This window comes from Zalophus californianus, chromosome 11 (assembly GCF_009762305.2).
Source record: "Zalophus californianus isolate mZalCal1 chromosome 11, mZalCal1.pri.v2, whole genome shotgun sequence".
Taxonomy (NCBI): Eukaryota; Metazoa; Chordata; class Mammalia; order Carnivora; family Otariidae; genus Zalophus; species Zalophus californianus.
Genome location: NC_045605.1, coordinates 107249226 through 107269792, shown reverse-complemented (window position 1 = coordinate 107269792; position 20567 = coordinate 107249226). Strand labels below are relative to the sequence as shown.

General features: G+C 57.3%; 2 protein-coding genes across 10 annotated transcripts; both read right to left on the bottom strand.

Moving 5' to 3' along the window:
- Nucleotides 1-464: 464 nt before the first annotated feature.
- On the bottom strand, nucleotides 465-8095 carry RAB1B (RAB1B, member RAS oncogene family). The gene is made up of 6 exons (XM_027581008.2): nucleotides 7907-8095; nucleotides 6165-6237; nucleotides 5786-5881; nucleotides 5578-5673; nucleotides 2013-2144; nucleotides 465-1917 (listed from the first exon to the last, which is right to left on the bottom strand). Exons 1-6 carry the CDS (start codon nucleotides 7918-7920, stop codon nucleotides 1723-1725), a joined length of 606 nt encoding a protein of 201 aa, XP_027436809.1. The 5' UTR covers nucleotides 7921-8095; the 3' UTR covers nucleotides 465-1722.
- A 693-nt stretch (nucleotides 8096-8788) lies between these two features.
- On the bottom strand, nucleotides 8789-18950 carry KLC2 (kinesin light chain 2). Of its 9 annotated transcripts, none has more exons than XM_027580653.1 (17): nucleotides 18703-18837; nucleotides 18129-18319; nucleotides 17748-18022; nucleotides 14823-15053; nucleotides 14605-14674; nucleotides 13744-13966; nucleotides 13001-13088; nucleotides 12808-12909; nucleotides 12538-12711; nucleotides 12354-12453; nucleotides 11633-11682; nucleotides 11459-11526; nucleotides 10896-11004; nucleotides 10636-10794; nucleotides 10438-10562; nucleotides 10141-10198; nucleotides 8789-9178 (listed from the first exon to the last, which is right to left on the bottom strand). In XM_027580653.1, the coding sequence occupies exons 3-17, from the start codon at nucleotides 17973-17975 to the stop codon at nucleotides 8966-8968; spliced, it is 1998 nt and encodes a 665-aa protein (XP_027436454.1). In that variant the 5' UTR covers nucleotides 17976-18022; nucleotides 18129-18319; nucleotides 18703-18837; the 3' UTR covers nucleotides 8789-8965. The 9 variants fall into 9 exon arrangements, with proteins under 9 accessions (XP_027436454.1, XP_027436457.1, XP_027436455.1 ...); XM_027580656.1 differs by having other exon boundaries at nucleotides 17748-17985; XM_027580654.1 differs by having other exon boundaries at nucleotides 18699-18817.
- Between the last annotated feature and the right edge of the window lie 1617 nt (nucleotides 18951-20567).

The following is a 20567-nucleotide window of genomic DNA, read 5'->3' as shown; positions in this document are numbered from 1 at the left end:
CTGTATTTTGCACACTGGCCTGGGAGGCCAGGCTGAGGTCCTAAGTGGGAGGAACTTGGCACTGTCCAAGGGGGGCAGGGACACCTGGCTTGAACCCAGAGCATAGGTGGGAGAGGGGGCAGAAGGGGATGCGGGCCAGGCATGATGTGGCACGTCTGCAGCCCAACCTCACAGGCCGAATGGCTGTGCGCCTGTGTGGGTGTTGGCGGCGGCTCACCAGGTACTCGCTGATGGCCGCCTGCTCCCCGCCTGCTGGAACCGTGCTGGGCCCATGGGGACATCCCACAGAAGCAAAAGCAGGCAGCACTCCTGGCTTGAGGAAGTGGGTCAAGGACTTTCAACAGCAACCCTAGGACACACAGCCCAAGCCAGGACCCCTGTACAGCCAGCTAAGCCCAGGGCCCCAGTTCCATTTCCCCACCCCAAGACAGCTCCCACCACAGACCACACTCAACCACCACAGCTTCCTTGCAAAAACCCTCGGCTCACCCGAGGGCCAGTGGAAATTTATTTATTTTTTGTCCTTTCTGTCTTTCCCCAAGTGGCTTTTCCTTGCAAAATGCCTGACATGACACCAGAGGGGAACCTGGGAGTGGGGGCACCCCAGAGACTTAAATACAAGCTGGAGGGCAGGGCACAGGTGGGACAGGCGAGAGACAGCACAAGGTACATGGCTTTTCAGGTAGAGACCAAAGGTTTGTTTTTTCTGCAGGAAGAAGCTGTGCCAGAGGGCAGGGGGCTAGGATCCTGGGTGGGAGGGGGTGAGGGGAGAGGCCCTGGACCCTGGGTTTGCACCCACATTCCCCAGAGGAGTAGTGGTGACAGGGTATGAGGACCTGCCCTCGTAGGCTCCAAAGAACAGAAGGGGGAGAATAAGCCAGATGTGCTGCCTCAGGGAAAGGGAAGAGGTGCTGGCAGAGTGAGGGTTAAGGCTGGTGCCTGGCCTCCGGCACAGTGGGCCTTCCACCTCTGCCTGCCATGGGGACAAAGGGGCACGGTGGGCAGGCAGCACATGGGCCTGGCTCTGGCAGGGCAGGGGGTGGCAAGAGCAGGCTCCCTCTGGGCTCAAGACACAGGCCCAGCATGGCTGCCTGCCCACCTGCTCTAGATGTGCTCAGACCCCACCGCAGCTGGACGGCTGGAGCTGTGAGTATGGAAGGGGTGGGAAGGAGAGGCAGGGAGAGGCAAGGGTGGGCTGCTGGGCCCCTGTGGCCCCCATGCCCTTCCTGAGGTCCAGCCCAGGGCCCTGGATCCTGGGTCCTGGATCCCCTGGTCCCATTCCTGGCCCCCGGTGCTGACTGCAGCCAGGGACTGTAGAGGCCAGGGAGGCTCCCAGCTCTTGGGGAAGGGGAGTGGGGGGAGAAGGTAAAGGGGTAAGGAAAGAAACCCACTGCAGCATACATGGGGGGCAAGGAAGGGAAACAGAGGAGCCCTCATCCCAAGGAAAGGTGTGTGGGAGGGTAGCTTTTAAAGTTACCTAGAGGCAGCAGCAGAGCAAGCCCACATCCCCACCCCAGCCAAAGGTCCTGGGTGTCCTCCCTTGGGGGCCGTGACAAAACCAGGGCTCAGGGCAGCAGGCAGATGGGCCAGAGGGAAATGGGGAGCCCAGGACACCCCAAAGCCACAGACTCAAATGCCCCAGGAGAGGGAGGCACCTCCTATCCCCTCCAGGGGCATCATCTGGAGAAGGTGCCCCCTCCCGTCCCACCCCACGTGCCCCTTCTAGCAACAGCCGCCACCAGCTGGCTTCACAGGGGTGCTGTCGATCTTGAGGTTGGGCCGCTCACCCCCTGAGGCTGCCCCAGGCCCCATCCGCTTTTTGATCTCAGCAGCCATGGTCATGAATGCCTGCTCAACATTGGTAGCGTTCTTGGCACTCGTCTCCAGGAAGGGGATGCCCAGAGAATCTGCAAACTCCTGACAAGGAGAGAAGAAAGAAGAGGAGGGGAAGGAGGGGTGAGGGGCAGCAGAGGCCAACCCACCCTGGGTGACCTGACCCAGGCCCCACCCACCTTGGCTGTGGTGTTATCCACCACTTTCTTGGTGGTGAGGTCGCTCTTGTTGCCCACCAGGAGCTTATTGACATTCTCACTGGCATAGCGGTCGATCTCCTGTAGCCACTGCTTCACGTTGGCATAGGATTCCTAGAGGAGCCAGAATCAAATGTTATTTTGCTCCCAAATGCCCACCCCTACTCAAGGCCAGAACAGGGGCTTTTGAAGGGGATTTCCCTGGGCTCCCGAGAGAGACAGGAGCCCTGAGCTCAGGAACTCAGAGGAAGCTCTCTCTCCTCCAGGCTTAGATCTCCTCCCTGACCCACTCCATCTGACACCCTTAAGGCCAAACCTGGCACAGCACCAGCTGTCTGCCAACAGCTCCAATACCTAAACAGCCTAGGCCTAAGGGCCAGCCAGCTCTGCCTCCTGCAGCTAGTTTCCCCAAGACACAGAAAAGGCCAAAAACATGTGGGGAGCAAATGACAACAGGAGAGAGACCAGAGAGGAGACAGAAATGGAGGGGAATAAGTTAGCAAGAATCACAAAGTTCCTACAGTGGCCTTAAGATCCCTGAAAGGTATGAAGTCTTTTAGCCCAATGGTAGGTGGAGGGTCCTCACAGAGGAGATTCTGGCCTATGAGGGAGACATGTATCCTGGGAACAGAGCCAGACATTCGTCCTGCTTCTGGCACTATCAGCCTCCTTGCTCAGACTGGCTCTCCCAACAGCTGGTCACTCCCTACCCCCTACCCCTGGCTCGTAAACAAAGACAGAACTTTTAGGAACATGGCTGGGCTAAAGGCACGTTTTCCCTTCTGAGGAATCAGAGGTGTGTGGTGATATCCCACTGGGTTCAAACGTACACCTGCTGCCATGTCCCAGGCTGGACCCTGTGGACAAAAAAGGGACAAATACCTGGGTCCTGCCCTAAGGCACTCGGGACAGTGGAGGACTAAACCAGGACACACACACAATGGCAAAACAGGGTGATGAGTGCTGCCGGAGCTCCAGGACCGCCTCTGCCCAGAGAGACTACGGCTGACCTATGTCTGAGGGGACGAACTGGCCTTGTGTGGAAGCAAGTGGAAGGATGGGAAAGGTGCAAGGCGAGGAGATGACCTACACCAGGTCAAGCTTCGGGATGGGAGCAGGGAGAAGTGGAAGGCTGCTGCGACCCAGGCCCTGAGCACAGAAGGAAGGGGAAAGGAGGCAGGCCAGAGGATGGAAGGTCTTAGCCTGGCTAAACTGGACAACCAGGAGCCCAGGAAAGGTTTTCTTAGGAAGGGAGCAGCAGAAGCACACCTGTGTTCTGGGAAGACAGTCCGGACAGGAGTGTAGAGGCCAGATCAGACTGGCAAGAAGATGGTGACCAACTGGGAGGTGGCTGAAATAATCCAGGGAAGATGTGCCCTGAGTCAGGGAGTGAGGCAAGGAAGAGCACAGGATTTAGAGTCAAACCATTTTGGGTGAGCTCCAGCTCTGCCATTTACTGTGTGACCCTAGATTTGTCACATGACCTCTCTGAGCTTCAGCTTCCTCATTTTGATAAAACAGCAGCTCCCCGTCGGGCTGTTGTACGCAAGAGATAATGGAACGCAGGCCTGTCTTATAACAAGCGCTTAATTAGCAGGAGCTGCTGTCATCCTCATCACTGCTATTGTTACAAGGGAACGGACTTGAAAGAGAAGTGTGTGTGGGGGGAACAGAGGGGAGAAAGGGGGGAGGGAAGAGTTTTCTGGACAGGCCAACAGGAACTCTGTAACAAAGATGGGGATGCAGGAGCCAGTTTAGGGAGAGAGAGTGAGGCCAGTGCTGGACATGCTGAGTTCTGAAGATGATCTGGAGCTCAGCAGAGGTTGGCTAGGGGCAGGGAAGGGTAAGTTCAGAAGCCAACACTAGCCTTGCCCCTCTTAGCTATGACAGCATGGGCAAGTTACCTAACACCTCCCCAAGCATATTTCATCTGGAAAACAGGGACCCCACACTTACTTCACTGGGTGATACCATGAAGATTAGAATTACTACACAAAGTGCCAGCAGAGTAGGGGCGCCTGGGTGCCTCAGTCATTAAGCGTCTGCCTTCAGCTCAGGTCATGATCCCAGGGTCCTGGGATCCCACATCGGGCTCCCTGTTCCGCGGGAAGCCTGCTTCTCCCTCTCCCACTCCCCCTGCTTGTGTTCCCTCTCTCGCTGTGTCTCTCTCTGTCAAATAAATAAATAAAACCTTAAAAAAAAAGTGCCAGCAAAGTAGAACACAGAGAATATCCAGAGTGATAACTGTGTACACAGGAATCATAGAACATAAGACAGAAGCCAAACTACAAAGTGACCAGACCCATGCACGGACAGTAGGAAGCACAAGATTGGGGGCGGGGGGGGGTGGGGGTGGGGGGAGGCAGGGAGTGTGGTGGTGGTGGTACAGGGCAAACCAGTAAAAAGTCGCTGAAAAGAGAACCTAATGCAGCAAGAGGTAGGAGAGCTGGAGATAGTGAACCTTCCAAGGAGAGGGAGAAGAATGAAGGTAAAAGCCATGAGAGGTCAATCAGAGCAAGAACTGAAATGAGGTCATGGAACTTGGCAGCTAGAGGTCCCTGATGACCTCTGAGTAGAGCAGAGTCCACCCACAGCTTGTTGTCCAGAAGACATCATGAGTTCCTGGTGAGCCCAAGGGCCCAGCTGCCCCTCCGAGCAGGAGCTCCTCCAGGCCCAGGGCTGATGTAAGCATTTCCATGGCCCCAGGGCCTGGTCCCCACTAAGCAACAAGGTTTAGTAGAAAGAATAAAGCAAGTAGAATCAGTAGACCCAGGTTTTCTGTTGCTGCCACTTAACTGCACGGCCCCAAGGCAAGTCTCCTCACCACTCTGACCCATTTCCTCATCTGTAAAATGGGAACCTAATACAGACTTCTTTAGAGTGTTAAGAGGCCGTGACAAGTTCTATAAACCGTAAGATACGCTGGGACTGCTTTAGCCTGTTAATAGTACCACCACTGCTAGTGACACACAACTAATGCTGCCACAGCAGACACAGGGCTCCTACCTCTGCTCACAATGCGCTCAGAACGCAGGGCTCCCTCACCTCCTTGTCTAAAGCCCTCCAATCGCTTCTCCACAGTGTCTTCACACAGGAAGCCACGGGCCCAGCACAGCAACCGATCAGCTGACTAAACCCCTACGAAACATAGGTGCCTAGAAAGTCTAGAATAAGGTGGCAAGTTTAGCCAGGAGGTGTGAGGCCTGTTTCTGCCAACGCCCTGCAGTGGGGCCTCAGGAGGATGCATTTCTGCAGCTGTTTCCCTCCTAATGAAATGAGTCCAAGTACAGTCTTCCCTTCCAGGCATCACCCAGAAGAGAGCATGGGAAGAGTAAAAAGAAACAAGAACCAAAGACCTGGAGTGCCTGGCTGGCTCGGTCAGCAGAGCATGTGATCCCTGATCTCGAGGTTGTGAGTTCAACCCCAATGCTGGGTGTGCAGATTACTTAAAAAAATAAAATTCTAAAAAAACAGAACAAGACAAAAAAACAAAAACCAAAGACCTGAAGATGAGGAGACAAAACTGGAGATGTGACCCCAGGAGTACCTGGTCGGTGACATCGTACACCACAATGATGCCATGAGCCCCCCGGTAGTAGCTGGAAGTGATGGTCCGGAACCGCTCCTGACCAGCTGTGTCCCACTACAAGACAGTAGGAGAGAAGGGCAGGTCAGCCCTGGGCTACTTGCCCAGAGCCTCCACCACTCCCAAGATGGCTGCTTCTGTACCAGGGACTGGGAAGAGCAACACTCACGATCTGAAGTTTGATGGTTTTGCCATCCAGCTCAATGGTTCGGATCTTGAAGTCCACCCCAATGGTGCTGATGTAGCTCTCTGTGTATGTGTCATCCTGGAAAAGTAGGGACCAATGACCTAGGTGAACAGGCCCAAAGTCCATTTGGAAAATCTACCTCCAGGTTCCTGCCCTGGCCAAGCTTGTAACTGCTAAGCCCCCATTCTCAGCACCCCAACCTGCAGCCCTGTGTCTCTGTTCAGTCAGAGATGCTACTAGGAGGTCCTGCGACTTCATCCTTGGTTCCAAGGTCTTGCAACTGCTGTGCTCTAGGTTGTCCCCCTCCCTCCTGCCACCAGCCAGGACCCCAGGTGGATGGTATGGGAGGCTTCTTACTCACAGCAAACCGCAGAAGCAGGCATGACTTGCCCACGCCCGAATCACCAATCAAAAGCAGCTTAAACAGGTAGTCACTAGAAAGAAAGGATGGGAAGGCATGAAGGAAGGCAGGAAGCCCACCGGCCATGCCATCCTGCAATCACAACTATGGCCTTCTCCCATGATGTGAGACTTGCCTTGGTTTAGAATATTAAGGTGTTCACAGTACCCTCTCACAAGTCCTGGGAAGAGGAGGGCTGACCACCCCCCATATTATAGCTGGCCCAAAGGACTGAGTCTGAATTTCCACTTTACAAAGAAGGAAGCTGAGGCACAGAGAGGGACATGACCTGCCATCAAGGATCACAATCCTTAGGAGAAAAAGCTGGGTATCCTACCCTGAGACCTAACAGACTCCATGGTCTCTGGGCCAGTAGGGGCTAGTTGGGGAACCCCCTCCACTGCCCTGGGGCCTACCTGGCTTGGCAGGGGAGGCCCCAGAAATGGAAGCTAGGGCCCAGCCTAGAGCCTGTTAAGTGAGTAAAGAGTAAGAGCCTGGTATGAAGCCTCTAAAAGGTGGTCAACGAGTACCAATGATGGCAGTTAAAATGTACTGGGTTCCTACTTTGTACCTGGCCCTGTGCTAAATACTGCAAATGCATCATCTCATTTAAGCCTCACATCAGCTCTATGAAGTGGATGGTGTTATTCCCAACTAATGAGGAAACCAGAGGTCAGAAGAGGGAAGTGACTTGCCCTAAGTTACACAGCTGTTAACTTTAAGACTGGAAACCAGGTTCAGACTCCAAAGTCTCTGTGAGAGCCTGTTGGTTCCCTTCTGTGTCCCTTATAATCCAGCTCATGCGCTTCACCCTTCCCCAAGGAAATCTGAGGCTTGGATCTGGAGGAGAAAAAGGAAGTGGCAGAAGAGGAAGAAGACAACGGACACTTGGGGAAAACTGTCAATGAGAAGTCCGGGGCAGAGATGTGGGCCACCTACCCGCAGGGGGAGTGACCAAGAAGTGAGGAGAGTCTGAGGTACAGAGAATCCCACTGGAAGGGGAGAAACAAATGCCACATTCATCTAAACTTCATCGGCAGCGTGACGGCGAAGGGAAGGGGTGTGACGGTGGCGCAGGGGGCCTGCGCAAAGGTGAGGAGGGGGCGGGAAGGGACTGGCCTCCAGGAGCGGCAGGACAGCTAGACCCCGCAAGGGGCGAGGCGGCAGCCCGGGAGGGGAGGACCTCCGGGAGAGCAACCCAGAAGCGGCACCTCGGGGCCTCCCGCGTCTGACCAGCCAGCCCCAGGAACCGGATTCCGGGAGAAAGGGAAAAACAGAAAAGATTTACTGTCAGACCTAAAGGGCCCGAATCTGGACCGGCTCCAAAACGCCGGGACCGTCGTCAGCACCCAGACGGCCACTGCAAGCAGCAGGTGGGGAAACTGAGGCCTGGAGAGACCGAGGCTGCGGGGTCACCTGACCAATAAGGCCTGTAAGGGGCCGGTGCTTCGGGCTCCAAGTAGTACCCCTTGGGGTCGCAGTGTCTGGGTCCCGGGTGCAAGAACTCGGGGTGCCGAGCTGGGGTCCTGGGGCCCCCGGGGGGAGGGGCAGGACCCGGATGTGAGGGAGGGGGGTCAGCGGAAGAGGGACCCGGATGTGGGGGCGCCGCTCAGTCCTGACCCAGGCCAGACAACCCCGGTAAGCGTACAGCCCCGTACTCGGGATCGAGGCTGCGCCGGACGGCGCGGGCGGGGCTCACTCACTATTCGGGGTTCATGGCGGCTGCGGTGGCCCGCTCGGTCGCTCCCAGTCAGCTCTGCTCCGCCTCCCGTTCCAAGATGGTGGCCGCTCCGCCCCAGAGGCCCCGCCCGCGACGCGCAGGCGCAAATACTCCCGACTTGGGCCTTACCGCGTTGCTTCTCGGAACTTGTAGTCTCCTTACTTTGCCCAGCTCTCTCTCTCTCTCTCTCTCTCTCTCTCACAGACGCAGACACACACACACAGACACACACACACACCACCCCCCCACACACACCCGTTGCGCAGGCGCAAACCCGAGACAGCAGCTCCTAGCCCACGCCCCATCGTCGCCGCGCATTGCCTTCTGGGGCTTGTAGTTCGCTCCCTATAGCTGTACCTGGGCTTGAGACAGCTCTCGGGGACCCGACGCGTTCCGACGATGAGCGGTCAATTTTGGGCTGGGGTTGACACATTTCACGTCTGTCTGGCAGAGGTAGTCATCCCTACCCTCGCAGTTCCCGTAGTTGTTAGCATTAGTTCATTTATTTGGGGTTCTTGGTGTGCTGGCACTCCTAACTCAGACGCAGCCCCCGGAGGGTGTCGTCACCCACATTTATAGATGGAAAAGGTCTAGTCTCGGTAACTCGCTCAAGATCAAACAGCTTAGGAAGGGGCAGAGTTCAAAGCCCGCGGTCTCCAGAGCCTCAGAGATGAAGGTTGTTAGAAAAAACTCAATCTGTGAGGCCCTCAAACCAACCCGGGATAGGAGCAAAATATCTGGGCTCCATCAGCGCGGGACCGTACGTGAGCGACACACATGCTCGCTCGCTCGCAACCTCTCCCGACCTCACCCCCAACCTAGAGACGCTGGGGGCCCTTGGCCTCCGCCCCAAAACAAGCCCGGCTCAGATTCAAACGGTCTTTATTTCTACAGCAACATTTGAAAATAGAGAGCGACCGCCTCACCCCCCCAACTGGGGCAGCCCCTCCTGCCACAGGGGCCATCACTGCCCCTAGCGAGAAGCGGCAGGCGTGGGAAGAGGCGTGGCAGGATGGCTCGACGGGCGGTGCCCGGGGCGGAGTCAGGCCGTGCCTGGGCGGGGCCGGGCGGGAGGGGCAGTGCATAAGGCCGGGATGCTGGGCAGGGCCCGGCGGTGAGAGGACCGGCAAGGGGAGGGCTCTCCGTCCTGGGGCACAGGGCGATGGTGGGGCTCAACTCGTCCCTCAGAGGCCAGGAGGAGCGCGAGAAGGCCCAGGGAACCCTTTGGGGAGGCGCCGCCCCCGAGATGTAGAGCCTGGAAGATACCACCGCGCGGAATGGGGGGTGATTAAGGCCTGGGCGGTACCACTAGAGAAGGGCAGGGTGAGGGGAGAGCAGGGCAGTACCGTGGACTGAGGGGAGGGGCGCGGCCAATAACTTATTTCTCTATATACAGAAGCAACGGCCGGGGGGCAGGAGGGCAGGAGTGCTGAAGGGACGGCAGGTGCTTAGTGTTGGCTCGGAGGCCTGGGGAGGGCGGGCCACTGAGTCTCTACCTTGGAGACCCTGGCCAGTCCCTCACCTGGCCCTGAACCTAAAGAGGGGGCCCTGCTGGATGGAATAAATAAGGGGTAGAGCTGGAGCGGGCAGGCCCAGCCTCCAGAGCTTAGGCTGAGATGACAAGGGAGGAGGTTACCCTGAGATTGAACAGAAAAGACGGGGGTCCTTGGGAGAGACAGGTGGGGCAAGCAGCAGGCCCATGCGAAGGGCTGGGGATGGGGGCAGTGCTGGGTGGAGGCTCTGGCGCTGCCCCTTCAGGATTAGCCCACGAGGGAGCTTCGTCGGGAGAGGTCCATGGAGCTGGAGCTGAGGGTGCGGCTGTCAGAGAAGCCTGTGCCTCCAGGCTGTGGGCAGAGGGGCCAGGTGGCTCAGCTTCGCGCTGCTGCCAGGCTGTACTTCCCTGGCCAGAAGGGGCCCCAGCAGCCAGAGTCCCTGAGCTGGGCCCCTGACCACGTCCTGATGCTCTGGCACTCCCGCCCACCTCCACGCATCACTGTGTTGGCACTGGCCACTTGCATGTCCACCCCATGCAGGAGCTTGGTTTCCCTCATTTGTCTTCCCAGTGTCCAGCCCAAAGCCAGGCCTGGCACAGAGCTGGAAAGGTTTCTAGATAAACAGATATGATTGACAAGCTTGGCAATTACAGAGGACATGCAGTCTTTGGGCTCTGGGGCCTGGGCCTCACTGCCCAGTGCCCCAACACCCACCCGGCCATACCTGGACTGGCTCTTCCACACTCTTGTTGAGGAAGTTGAGGGAACTGGCCCGCTTCATCCTGAGGAGAAAGGAATGCCTGGATTTGCCAAGGGTGGAAGTGGGGAGGATGTGGGAAAGGGTCAGGATGGGGCTGGAGATGGAGGCTGATGGGAGGGGAGCTGATTCGGTGGGTGGTGGAGCTTGAGGGAGATGAGGGAGTTCACCTAGATCAGGAACTCATCTGGGGTTGGTGGGCCATGGGGTGGGTTCTTGAGAGGCTCACCCTGGGTGGAGGGCCCATCCAAGGCAGAGGCTCACCTGGGGTTAGGAGGCTCCTGGGGGCTACCACCCTGCAACTTCTTCACCAGCATCTCACTGCTACGCCTCAGGGCATCTCGGAGCTTCCCAAAGGAGCCGCTACGCCGCAAGGAGCCACTGCCGTCCTGTGGGGGGATAAGTCTGTCTCTGCCACACTGACTACCCAGCCTCCTGGCCCACCCCAGCCCCTAGACTCACCCCACTCCACTCAGCTGCAGGCCCTGCCTCCTCGAGGTCAGACTCAGGCCGTGCCCCAGCAACCCCCGCCACGTCTCGGCTGCCCCGGCGGTCTCCCCGCCCACCGCTGCCATCTTTCAGCAGTTCCACCACCTTGGTCTGGCTTGCGGGGTCCAGGCCCTGAGGGAGTGGCAGGGCACATCAGGTGGAGCCCTGAATCCTGATGGGAACACAAGGGCCACCCAGGTCCCTGCCCACACCCCTCATGCCTGTTGCCCCACCTGCTTGCGGCTGCGGCTGGCACAGTCCTCCAGTGTATGTGCAGCTTCTAGCTTGCCCTGGCGCCGGTACAGGGCCCCCAAGCTGCGCAGGGTAGTGTTGACTGTGGGGCTGTGGACAGGACAGCAGGGCAGTCTCAAACTCCGTGTTCCCCAGGAACCAGGCCCATCCTAGCATCCGGCCCACTTTGGGCCCCAAGGAACCATCCAGCCAACCAGAATCTCTCCCCTCGTGTCCAGCCTTGTGCTCGGCCTACTTAGACTCTCCTGTCTTGGAATCACCCCAGGTTCCTAGGGTTGGGGACCCGGGCCCAGAGCCCTACGTGGGATGTTGCCCCCAGGACTAAAAGCTAGGAGACCCAAAGGCAAGAAAATTGGGCTGTCCCAGGGCAGAGAGCCTTTTTGGGACAGGGGGCCTGTGACCCAGGTCTTGAAAGACAAGTTGACAAAGAGGTGTGTGTTCTGGGGGTGAGCATTATGGAGTGTAGAGCCTGGACTTGGCCCCCACCCAGGATGCTGTTTCCCTGCTACCTGCTCTATTTCCAGCCCTGCCCCGTTGTCCTCACCTGTCTACTTTACAGGCCTTATACCAGCTGCCATATTCTCCATAGGGGGTGCTGTCCCGGCGCTTGTCCTGGGGGAAGGAATGGTCAGGGGAGGTGGCACAAGTCCCTCCCCTCTACACATCCCTAGCCTCACCCTCCCTACCCAGACCACCCCAGCCCTGCCCATAGAGCTACCTTGCTCTCCTCTCGTTCTTCTGCATGCATCCAGATGGGCTTGTTGTCCCCTGGGGGGAGAAAGGGGGCTGTCACCAGCCTCCCATATAGGCTTCTCCTGGTTGAAACATAGGACTGGGGTCTGGGGAGGCGGTTAGGGGTACCCAGGAGGGATCAGGGTTGGGCTTTGTTGAATGAACGAATGAATGAATGAATGAATGAAACAGTGAACAAAAAACAGACTCGAAACAATTCTGACCCTCTTCTGGAACAAGGAGATGACATGGCACAAGCCTGTGCTTGAGGGGCTTGCGATTGAGGGCTGGGGGGAGCACATCTTTAAACGCCTCAAGCCCACAGCCTGAGACACATCCTAGGCCTGAATGATAGGCCAGGCCGTGTGATCCCAGAGCAGGAAATGACTGACCACTGGGGGCCGGAAGGTGGCTTCCTAGCGGGGGAGACATTTGGGGTGGGCCCTCATGGTGAACAGGAATTGCCCAGCAGAGGAAGGGGAAAAGACTCTGGGCTCAGGGCATGGGCTATGCAAAGGGTGTATAACAGCACCAGCAGGACCCAGGAAGCTGTGTGTCGTGTATGTGTTTTCACACATGCACACAAGTGGCTGGCAACCAGCCAGACCCCACAAGGGCCCACCCAGCTGAAGTATTTGCCCTGGATGCTGATGGCTAGGCGGGCCTGCGCTGTGTGAGCTGGGGGCACATGGTGGTCAGAGACTCACCATTGACAGAGCCAAACTCCTTCTCATGAGCGCGGGTGAGGATCTCCTTGTACAGGGTCTCTGCATCCTGGTACTTGCCCTGCTTTAGGTAGCAGGAGGCCTAGAGGAAAGGGGCCACAGAGTGAGCAGGATGAAGGGAGCTGAGCCTTTTCCTTCCTCCCTCCCCACTCCTGGCCCAGGGTACCAGGTTGTTCTTGGTCTTGGCCACGTTGGGGTCATCAGGCCCAAGGCGTGTGGCATAGATCTCCAGGGCCCTCCGGTAGTAGTATTCTACCTCCTCAGCTTTGCCCTGGTTCTGGCACAGCAGGGCCAGATTGCTCAGCTGCTTGGCCACATCCGGATGAAACTTGCCCAGGACCTGGGATAGGAGTGGGAGCCAGCGGCTGGGCTCAGGGCTGCCCTAGGCCCCTGCCTGCCAGGCCCAGCCGGCCTGCCCAGCCCTGCCTGCTCCCACCTTCTCCCGGATTTCCAGTGCCCGCTTGCACAGTGGCTCGGCCTCTTTGTACTTGCCCCGCTTGCCATACAGAACTGCCAAGTTGTTTAGTGTTGCAGCCACCTGGGGGGTAGGAGAATGGAGGCTCAATGACCTGGGGCCCTGCCCAACACAGGGCAGGGGCAGATCCCACCTCCCACCCACTCTCACTCACAGCCGGGTGGTCTTTGCCCAGTGTCTTTTCACGGATGGCCAGGGCATCGTTGAGCAGGTGAGCAGCCTCTTTGTACTTGTTCTGGTCCCTGGGTGCAGGCAGAAGCATGGTGAGGGGTATCCTCTAGCCCAAGGCCCTCCCCCTACTGGTCCCAGATCCCTGTGGTCACTCCTCTGGGATTTACTGATGAGTGGACATGATTATTACCCAGAGCTTGGGAAGACCTGGTCAGCCCCTGCCCTCCAGGAGCTTGGGGTGACTTCGAACATTCACTTACAACTCACCAGGGCATTGAGTGCTGGGGGATGAGCCAGACTCCCCAGGATTCTACCCCCACTTCCTCATGCTCAGTGTACCCTGTTGCCTATTCCCCAGGGCCTTTGCTCATACTGTTCTTTCTGCCAAGGAAAACTTTTGCAAGCCTCTCATGTTCTGGGCAACTCATCTTAAGCCTTAACGACTGAGCCACCCGACGTCCCCTCTTCTTAAGCCTTAATGATCAGAGAAGCTGTGCTGTCCCCATCCATAGTTATGCCCAAGCCTTTCTCCTCCAACAGGCTAAGCCTGGGGGGAGATCCAGGTACTCTGTGGGTTCAGCCCTCTCTGGGCATAATCTCCTTCTCTCTCCTGCCCAACTGCCCAGTCCTGGCCCACAGCAGGGACTGAGGGTTTGTGACCCAGGGCTGGAGCCTTCAGGAAGTGTGCAGACTCCCATGGATGACTGTGGCCAGAGGCACCCTCACCGATAGACCAAAGCCAGGATGTTCAGCATGGTGGCGACATCAGGGTGGTCGTGGCCTGAGGTCTTTTCCAGGTCCTCAAGTGCCTGCTTGCAGAGTGGCACGGCCACCTCGTAGCGGCCCTGGGAGGCGTACTGAATCACTAGGTTGTGCAGGGTGCGGAGCCGTGCTGGGATTTCATAGCCCCCGTGCTGGGCAGCCACATCTCCTCCTCCAGGGCTGGGGGCTGCAAGGCCAAGGGCAGATCAGATGTACCAACTGCCCATACCATAGCGATGCCTTTGACCTACCTGACATGTGGCCCTGGGCAAGTCACTAGCTATTCCGCCTGTTTCCCCATCTGTAGTGGGTAGAATCCCAGCCCCAATACCTCAAGCTGTGTGTTGTAGAGCAAGCCACCTAACCTCCCGAGCCAGTTTCCCATCTGCAGAAAGGAGACTCTGATATGTGTGCTCAATGCTATTAGCAAGGCAAGCACTGGCCTGGGGCTCAGTCCTGTGCGTGCATCCTCCATAACCTTCAGAGGAGGCTCAGAGAGGGAAAGAAACCAGTGGTCCCAGAATGACTAGTGGCAGCGCAGGACTTGAACCCAGGTCAGGCTGCTCCAAAGCTCTGAACTATGATACCTGTTTCTCAGAAGTTAGTGGGAGAAAAAGAAAAAAAAAAAAAAAAGTTAGTGGGAGAGAAGCAACATGTGAAACCTGCCTTTTAAACTCCAACATGCTGGGATGCGATGATCAGAAATGAGGCAGGAAAGAACATGGTGGCCTTCTGGTCACCGTTTCTGGTGACCTCTGGGTCCCAAGGACAAGGAGTCCCCTCCCCCACCCCCCCCCACCCCCAGAACCAGCTGCCCCTCTGCACCTGGGCTCTGCTCCTCCTCGTTGGGGAACAGGTCATCCAGAGAGTCTTTGGGAACGTCCCCCTTCTCCTCCTGGGGAGGACAGAAAGAGTGTCAGGGAAGGAGGGGCATGGCAGCCCACGTGTCCGTGGCTGGGTTAGAGCCGAGTCGGCTCCACGTCCCTCCCTGCTCCCAGGCCCCCCTGCCCAATGGCCTCACAGTGGCTGTGGTAGGGGCTCACACTGGGGGATGTGTCCTCATCCAGCTTGCGGATCTGGCTCATGAACAGCAAGTGCTGCTTCTCCTCCTCGAGCTGGGCCACAGCCTGCTCACTGCGCTGCAGCTTCTGCTGTGTCCCAGCCAGCTCCTCTCGCAGCCACTGGTTCTCCTGCACCAGGCGCCGCACCTGAGCCCGCAGCTTCTGCTTTTCTGACTCCACAGCCCCCAGGTGGCTCGACAGCGCCAGGATCACCTGTGGTGCCAGCCAGCCGGGATGAGGGTTAGAGTCTTGTCCACCCCCCAGCCTGGGTCTCCTGGGGTGTTAGGACCTGGCCCTGCCTATGAGGAGCTACAGGACTGAGGGCCACCAAGTTCTCCTCTCATCAAGGAAGTTCCCCCCCCCCCAAGGCCCCAAACAGACCCTAGTCCAAGACCTGAACCTAGGAGGTTTGGGAACCCCAGCTCCTTCCTTCCAGGGTCAGGAGCCCTGGGTTCCTAGGCTGACTCTACTGGACTCTGAGAAAGTCCATCCCCTCTCCTGGGCCTCTAGCTAGTCCTCTGCATTAAAAACCCCAATTCCCACCTCACTGAGTTACCACGGAGAGGGCTAGGTGGGATCCTACGCTTTCCCTGAGCTAGCCATTCTCCCCCTTTGTCTCTCCTGGGGGTTGTACCTAAGCCCTGCTGCCACAGCCACTATCCCATTGCTCCCTGCCCCAGGGCTAGCAATTTCCTAAGAATCCTGACAAATGGCTGAAGAGCCACGAAAGACCTGATTTCTGCCAAGGTGAGCCCTTGGCCTTATGCAGCTCCTAGAGAGGAGAGGTGTATGTGTCCCAAGCCCCCAGATGGTCTGGGAACCACAAGGGAAGGGGACCCAAAGGCCTCAGCTTCAGCCCCTCCCCCTCTCTCCAACCTCTAGGACTCTTCCTGAGCCATTAGGCTCTTCCTGCCTTGGAGCCTCGCATAGGCTCTACTCTTTCTCCACCCTTCACAGCCAGGGTCATTCCTGCAGCCGAAGGAGAGGGCACGTTCCCTCCACGCCATCTTCTTGCCCATCTGTGTTGGTGTCTGCACACACTAGGAGGGGGCCCCCTGTGTGTTTATCTCTGTACCTGGCAGCCAAGTGGCCAAGGAGGGAATGACCAGCACACTGCACTGCCAGAGGGCCAAGCAGTCTGCGACCCTGCACTTTCTAGTTGACTAGCAAATGCGTAAGTGACAGGTGTTTCCACAACCACCAGCTTTTTAAAAAAATTCCCTAAACAGCCTGGAAGTATATACAGCAGATGGCGTGAGCCCTATTTTAAAGACAAGGAAACCAAGATGATGCCACCTGCCCAAGATTTATGGAGCCAGACGGCATCTCAGCCAAGATTCGAAGGGGCCAAGACTCTACCCTGGAGAGTGTGTACTCCTTGTACACCCCAGTGCTTCCTCAATATCTCCATCTGCATATCGTCCTGGCGGCCCCAACGTAAAAGAGGACCAAAACACAACCCCTGATCATCCAATTTCTCTTGTCTCCTTCACTTGCTCTGGCCACAATCTGGGAGTTACTCTGCCCTCCTCTCTCTCCCTTACTCTGCCTCCAGGTCCTGCTGGACCCACCTCCAGAACATTAGAACTGGGCCCCTTCTCTCCTCCCTCCTGGCCACCTCTGTAGTCCAAGCTACCATTTATCACTTGAATTCCAGCAGTGGCTTGCTAACTACCTGCTACCTGCTTCCACCCTTGACTCGCTATGTATGGTTCATTCTCTACACCTCAGCCAAAGGGAGTTTTTATTTTTTTTAAGATTCTTTTTTTAGGGCGCCTGGGTGGCTCAGATGGTTAAGCGTCTGCCTTTGGCTCAGGTCATGATCCCAGGGTCCTGGGATCGAGTCCCACATCGGGCTCCCTGGTCAGCGGGGAGCCTGATTCTCCCTCTGCCTCTCTCTCTCTGTCTCTCATGAATAAATAAATAAAATCTTTAAAAAAAAAAAAGATTCTTTTTTTAAAGTAATCTCTACACCCAACATGGGTCTCAAACTCACAACCCCGAGATCAAGAGTCCCATGTTCTACTGAGTCAGCTAGGTGCCCCCCCAAAGGGAGCTTTTAAAATCTAAGGCAGACTACCTTTTGACTACTGAAGCCCTCCAAAGGCTTCCTGCTTTTCTGAGAATACAACCCAAACTAATAAGGTGCAGCATGATCTGGCCCCCACCTTCTCCACAGGCCTCTTCTGTCCCGCTCCTTCCCCAGGAAGCTCTGGTTAGACAGGTCTTCTCTCATTTCTCCCGTAACAAGATCTTTGCTATCTCAGGACCTTTGCACATGTAACCTCTCGCCTCCCTCCCTTTTCTGGAGGCCGGTTTGTTCCTTCCTTCAGGTCTTGGTTTAAATGTCACTTCCTCAGAAGTCTTGCCTGACCAATAAATAAGACCTCCTGCTATAAGCTATCACAAGATCTTGTTCTTCTCTTTGTAGAACTTATCAGGATATGTAACAAATGTATGTGTGTTTCTGACTCTCTCCCCAGTGGACTAGGGCAGAGATCTTGTCTCTCTTGTTGGACCTGTATCTCTGGCACATAACAGATTGCCTGGCACATAGTAGGCACTTGATAACTTACCTGTGAAGGAATGAATAAGAGAATGAAGGGGGGGCGGTTCTTAAGGATTTCTTTTTGATCTCCTATGCCATTCAGTCTCTGCTACCCATCAGAGAAGCCACGAACAGGGTTCTGTGTGGGGGCTAAAGGATGATCAGGCTCTCTTGAGGCAAGGCACAGCTGGGGTTTCCAAAGCCCATTCATTTTTCAACAGATATTTACTAAGGTCTTACCATGGGCTCCAGAGGCCACATGGTTCCCTGCCCAGATTCTGCTCCTACATTGCCAGGATTCCTCTGGAAGGCTCCATCCCTCCCGTGACCTCCCACCTCAGCATCCCAGACCAGCCTACCTGGGCCTCCCCCAGACCCAGCTCGATGGCTTCCAGGGAGCGACGCAGGAGGACACATCGCTCCTGTGAGCCGGGCTCCGCCTCGCCAGCTTCATGAGCTACCAAGGGAGCGAGAAGGGCACGATGCTCCCCGCGCAGGGTCTCCAGGCCTTGGATGACGGCCTTAGTGCCCAGCACTATCTCATCCTGGCTCAGCTTCTCCTCCCGCGGAAGCACCATCGTAGCCATGGCGTGCCGCCTGTGGAGGCGAGGGGGCGGGCAGGCGCGTGCCGGGCCTGGGGCCACACCGCCGTCCGCCCCGGGTTAGGTAAACACCTCGGGTCCCCGTACGCCTGGGTCCCCAGGGTGCCCGGGTCCCCCAGCCAGCAACCCGTACCGTACCCGCGCTCGGCCTACAGGGGGCGCGCCCAAGCTCGTCTCGGCCCGGGAGACGCAATGCGGTGAGGCCGGTGAGGTTGGATCCGGATTCGGCCCAGACCACCGGCTCAGGCCAGCTGAGGCGGCTCAGTCTCAGGACTTCCCCGGGTACTCCCCTAGCCAGGACAGGGAGCGCTGGAGGTGGGGGAGCTGTCCTACAGGGATCGTGGAGGCTCACTCGCGTGCGGGAGACCCCGGCCCCTCTAGATCCAGCCCCAACCCCTTGGGCAGCCCCTTCCCCAACAGGCAGGCCGAGTCACAGAGCCCCTCGGGAGGCCCTTCCCCTACAGGAGCTTGAGATCTCGGCTTCTTCGTCCCCCCACTAGGCCGCGCCCACAATGACCCCTCCCCATAGGCCGGCGCGACGCCCCGGGGACCCCTCCCCTGAAAAGGCCTCGCTCCCGCCCCCGGCTACCCAGGACCGCGCCCCCTCCCAGCAGGCCGGCCTTGTTCTCCCACAGCCTGCGCCCACGACGACCCCTCCCGTAGGCCAACCCAGAGGCCCCTCTCCCGGCCGGATCGGCTCGCGCGGACCTACGCCTTCCGCTCGGACCCGCTCCTGCTCAGGTTCCGGCTCCCGCCCCGCTTCACCCGGACCCGCAGCCGTGAGCGGGTCCCACCGCCTCCATCCCGCCGGCCTTCCCAGCAGTCCCTGCGCCGCCTTAAAGGTGAAGCCTCTACCTCGGCGGCGTCGGAGGGGGCGAAATACGCTCTTCTCTTTCCGCAGGCTGCCTTAAAGGAGCGCGCAGGCAGGGCCCGCTCAAGGCTGGGAAGGGGGGACTGGGGCGGGGCCATCCAATGTGGAGGGCGGGGTCATTTAGGGGGGCGGGCACCGAGGGGCGGGGCATGGGCTCCCCCGAGGCACCGGTTCCCAAAGGCCACCACCCATGCCCCTGAGGCCTCGGATTCCTCGACTGTACACCGCCCCGAGGCCGCAGGGGTGTGCAGAGACTCGGGAGATCCTAACCCTGAATGCACCCAGTGCCACGGCCAGAGAGGACAGCGGGAGAAACCGAAGCGCAGGAAGAAGGCCTGGCCTCCTCTGAGTTCGGAGCGAGACTTTTGACATTTATTGACGTTTATCGAGGTAGTTGCCCCTTCCTGAGCGTTTACTGTTTTGGGCGCTTTGATGCTTTAAGTGCATGTACTCATTTAATGCCCACAAAGACCCAGTGAAGCGAGCACTGCTATTCGCGTCTCCCAGACCTGATCCCAGGCTCATTTGTCTCTAGAGACTAGTTATGCCCCTCACCCAAATCAGAACTGTTTGTGTTCCTGTGGGATTCGCAGTATCTTAGGGCTGCTTCCTGGGGGAAGGGCTTCTTGGCCCTAAGGGAGAAAAAGTTGACTAAGGGCAGCTGGGCATCTGCTGAAACAGACTCGTGCCCCTGTGGGTGAACACCACAAGTGCTGTTGACCAGTTGCCCAAGGCAAAGTGATTCAGGGCTCAGAATAAATGTCACCTCCTCAGAGAGCCTTCTTTGATCCCTGACTTCCCATAGAGCCCGCTCCTACACCTATTTCTCTCTGTAGCACTCATGCCTTCTAATAGTTTTCTTGTTGGTGGAAACTACGAATGATTTAAGTTGGTTTTCTGTTTTCTCCCTAGAATGCAGGCCAAGACCTGCCTGTCATGTTCACTCCCACAGTGGCCCCTGGCCAGCCACACAGAAGAACTTAGTAAATGTTTTGTTTTGTTTTGTTTTTTAAGTGTGGAAGGGTACACCTGTTGGCCTTGCCAAATCCCTTCCAGGCCCAGGTTTTGGTCTGATGCTCTGCAGCTCTGGATTGGTGGCTCCTCTGGCACTGCCCCCACTGCCCCTAGGTTGATGTCACTAGTGGGTGACAGCAGGATAACCCCGAGGTACAAAACCTGCGTAACAGGGCGCCTGGGTGGCTCAGTTGGTTAAGCGACTGCCTTCGGCTCAGGTCATGATCCTGGAGTCCCTGGATCGAGTCCCGCATCGGGCTCCCTGCTCAGCGGGGAGTCCGCTTCTCCCTCTGACCCTCCCCCCTCTCATGTGCTCACTCTCTCTCATTCTCTCTCTCTCAAATAAATAAAATCTTAAAAAAAAAAAAACTTGCATAACGAAGCCTGGCACTGGTCCTCGAGGATCTGGGGTGTTCCTCATGAGTCAGGGTGGGCTCAGACCCAGAGTCCACCAGGTTCAGTGTCCTGGTGGATGCAAGAATCTCCCTGGTATCATCTCTGACGGAGGGAGGTCCTACATCCCTAGGTCAAGTATGTCCTATGACCAGGAGCTCACTACATTCTGCTGTGAGACTGATCTAAAGTTTAGGAAGTTTTTCCCTAGCTCAGAAAGTACCTTTCTGCAGGTGCTCACGGACACCAAATTGAAGTTCTGTCTTCAGGAAGAACAGTCTCTTCTCTTTTGCCAATGG

Bases quoted from the DNA above. Each gene is read 5' to 3' on its own strand.
- KLC2 (XM_027580655.1), bottom strand. From the start codon at position 17,975: ATGGCTACGATGGTGCTTCCGCGGGAGGAGAAGCTGAGCCAGGATGAG. The intron at 11,683-12,353 runs GTGAGTCTCTGA...TTCTCCCCCCAG, and splicing joins GGAGTTTGGCTCTGTCAATG to GGGACAACAAGCCCATCTGG. The intron at 11,005-11,458 runs GTGAGGACAACG...TCCTGTCCACAG, and splicing joins AAGGCCTGTAAAGTAGACAG to CCCCACAGTCAACACTACCC.
- RAB1B (XM_027581008.2), bottom strand. The intron at 5,674-5,785 runs GTGAGTGTTGCT...ACTGTCTTGTAG, and splicing joins AAACCATCAAACTTCAGATC to TGGGACACAGCTGGTCAGGA. The intron at 2,145-5,577 runs GTACTCCTGGGG...TGGCTCCTCTAG, and splicing joins TGTACGATGTCACCGACCAG to GAATCCTATGCCAACGTGAA.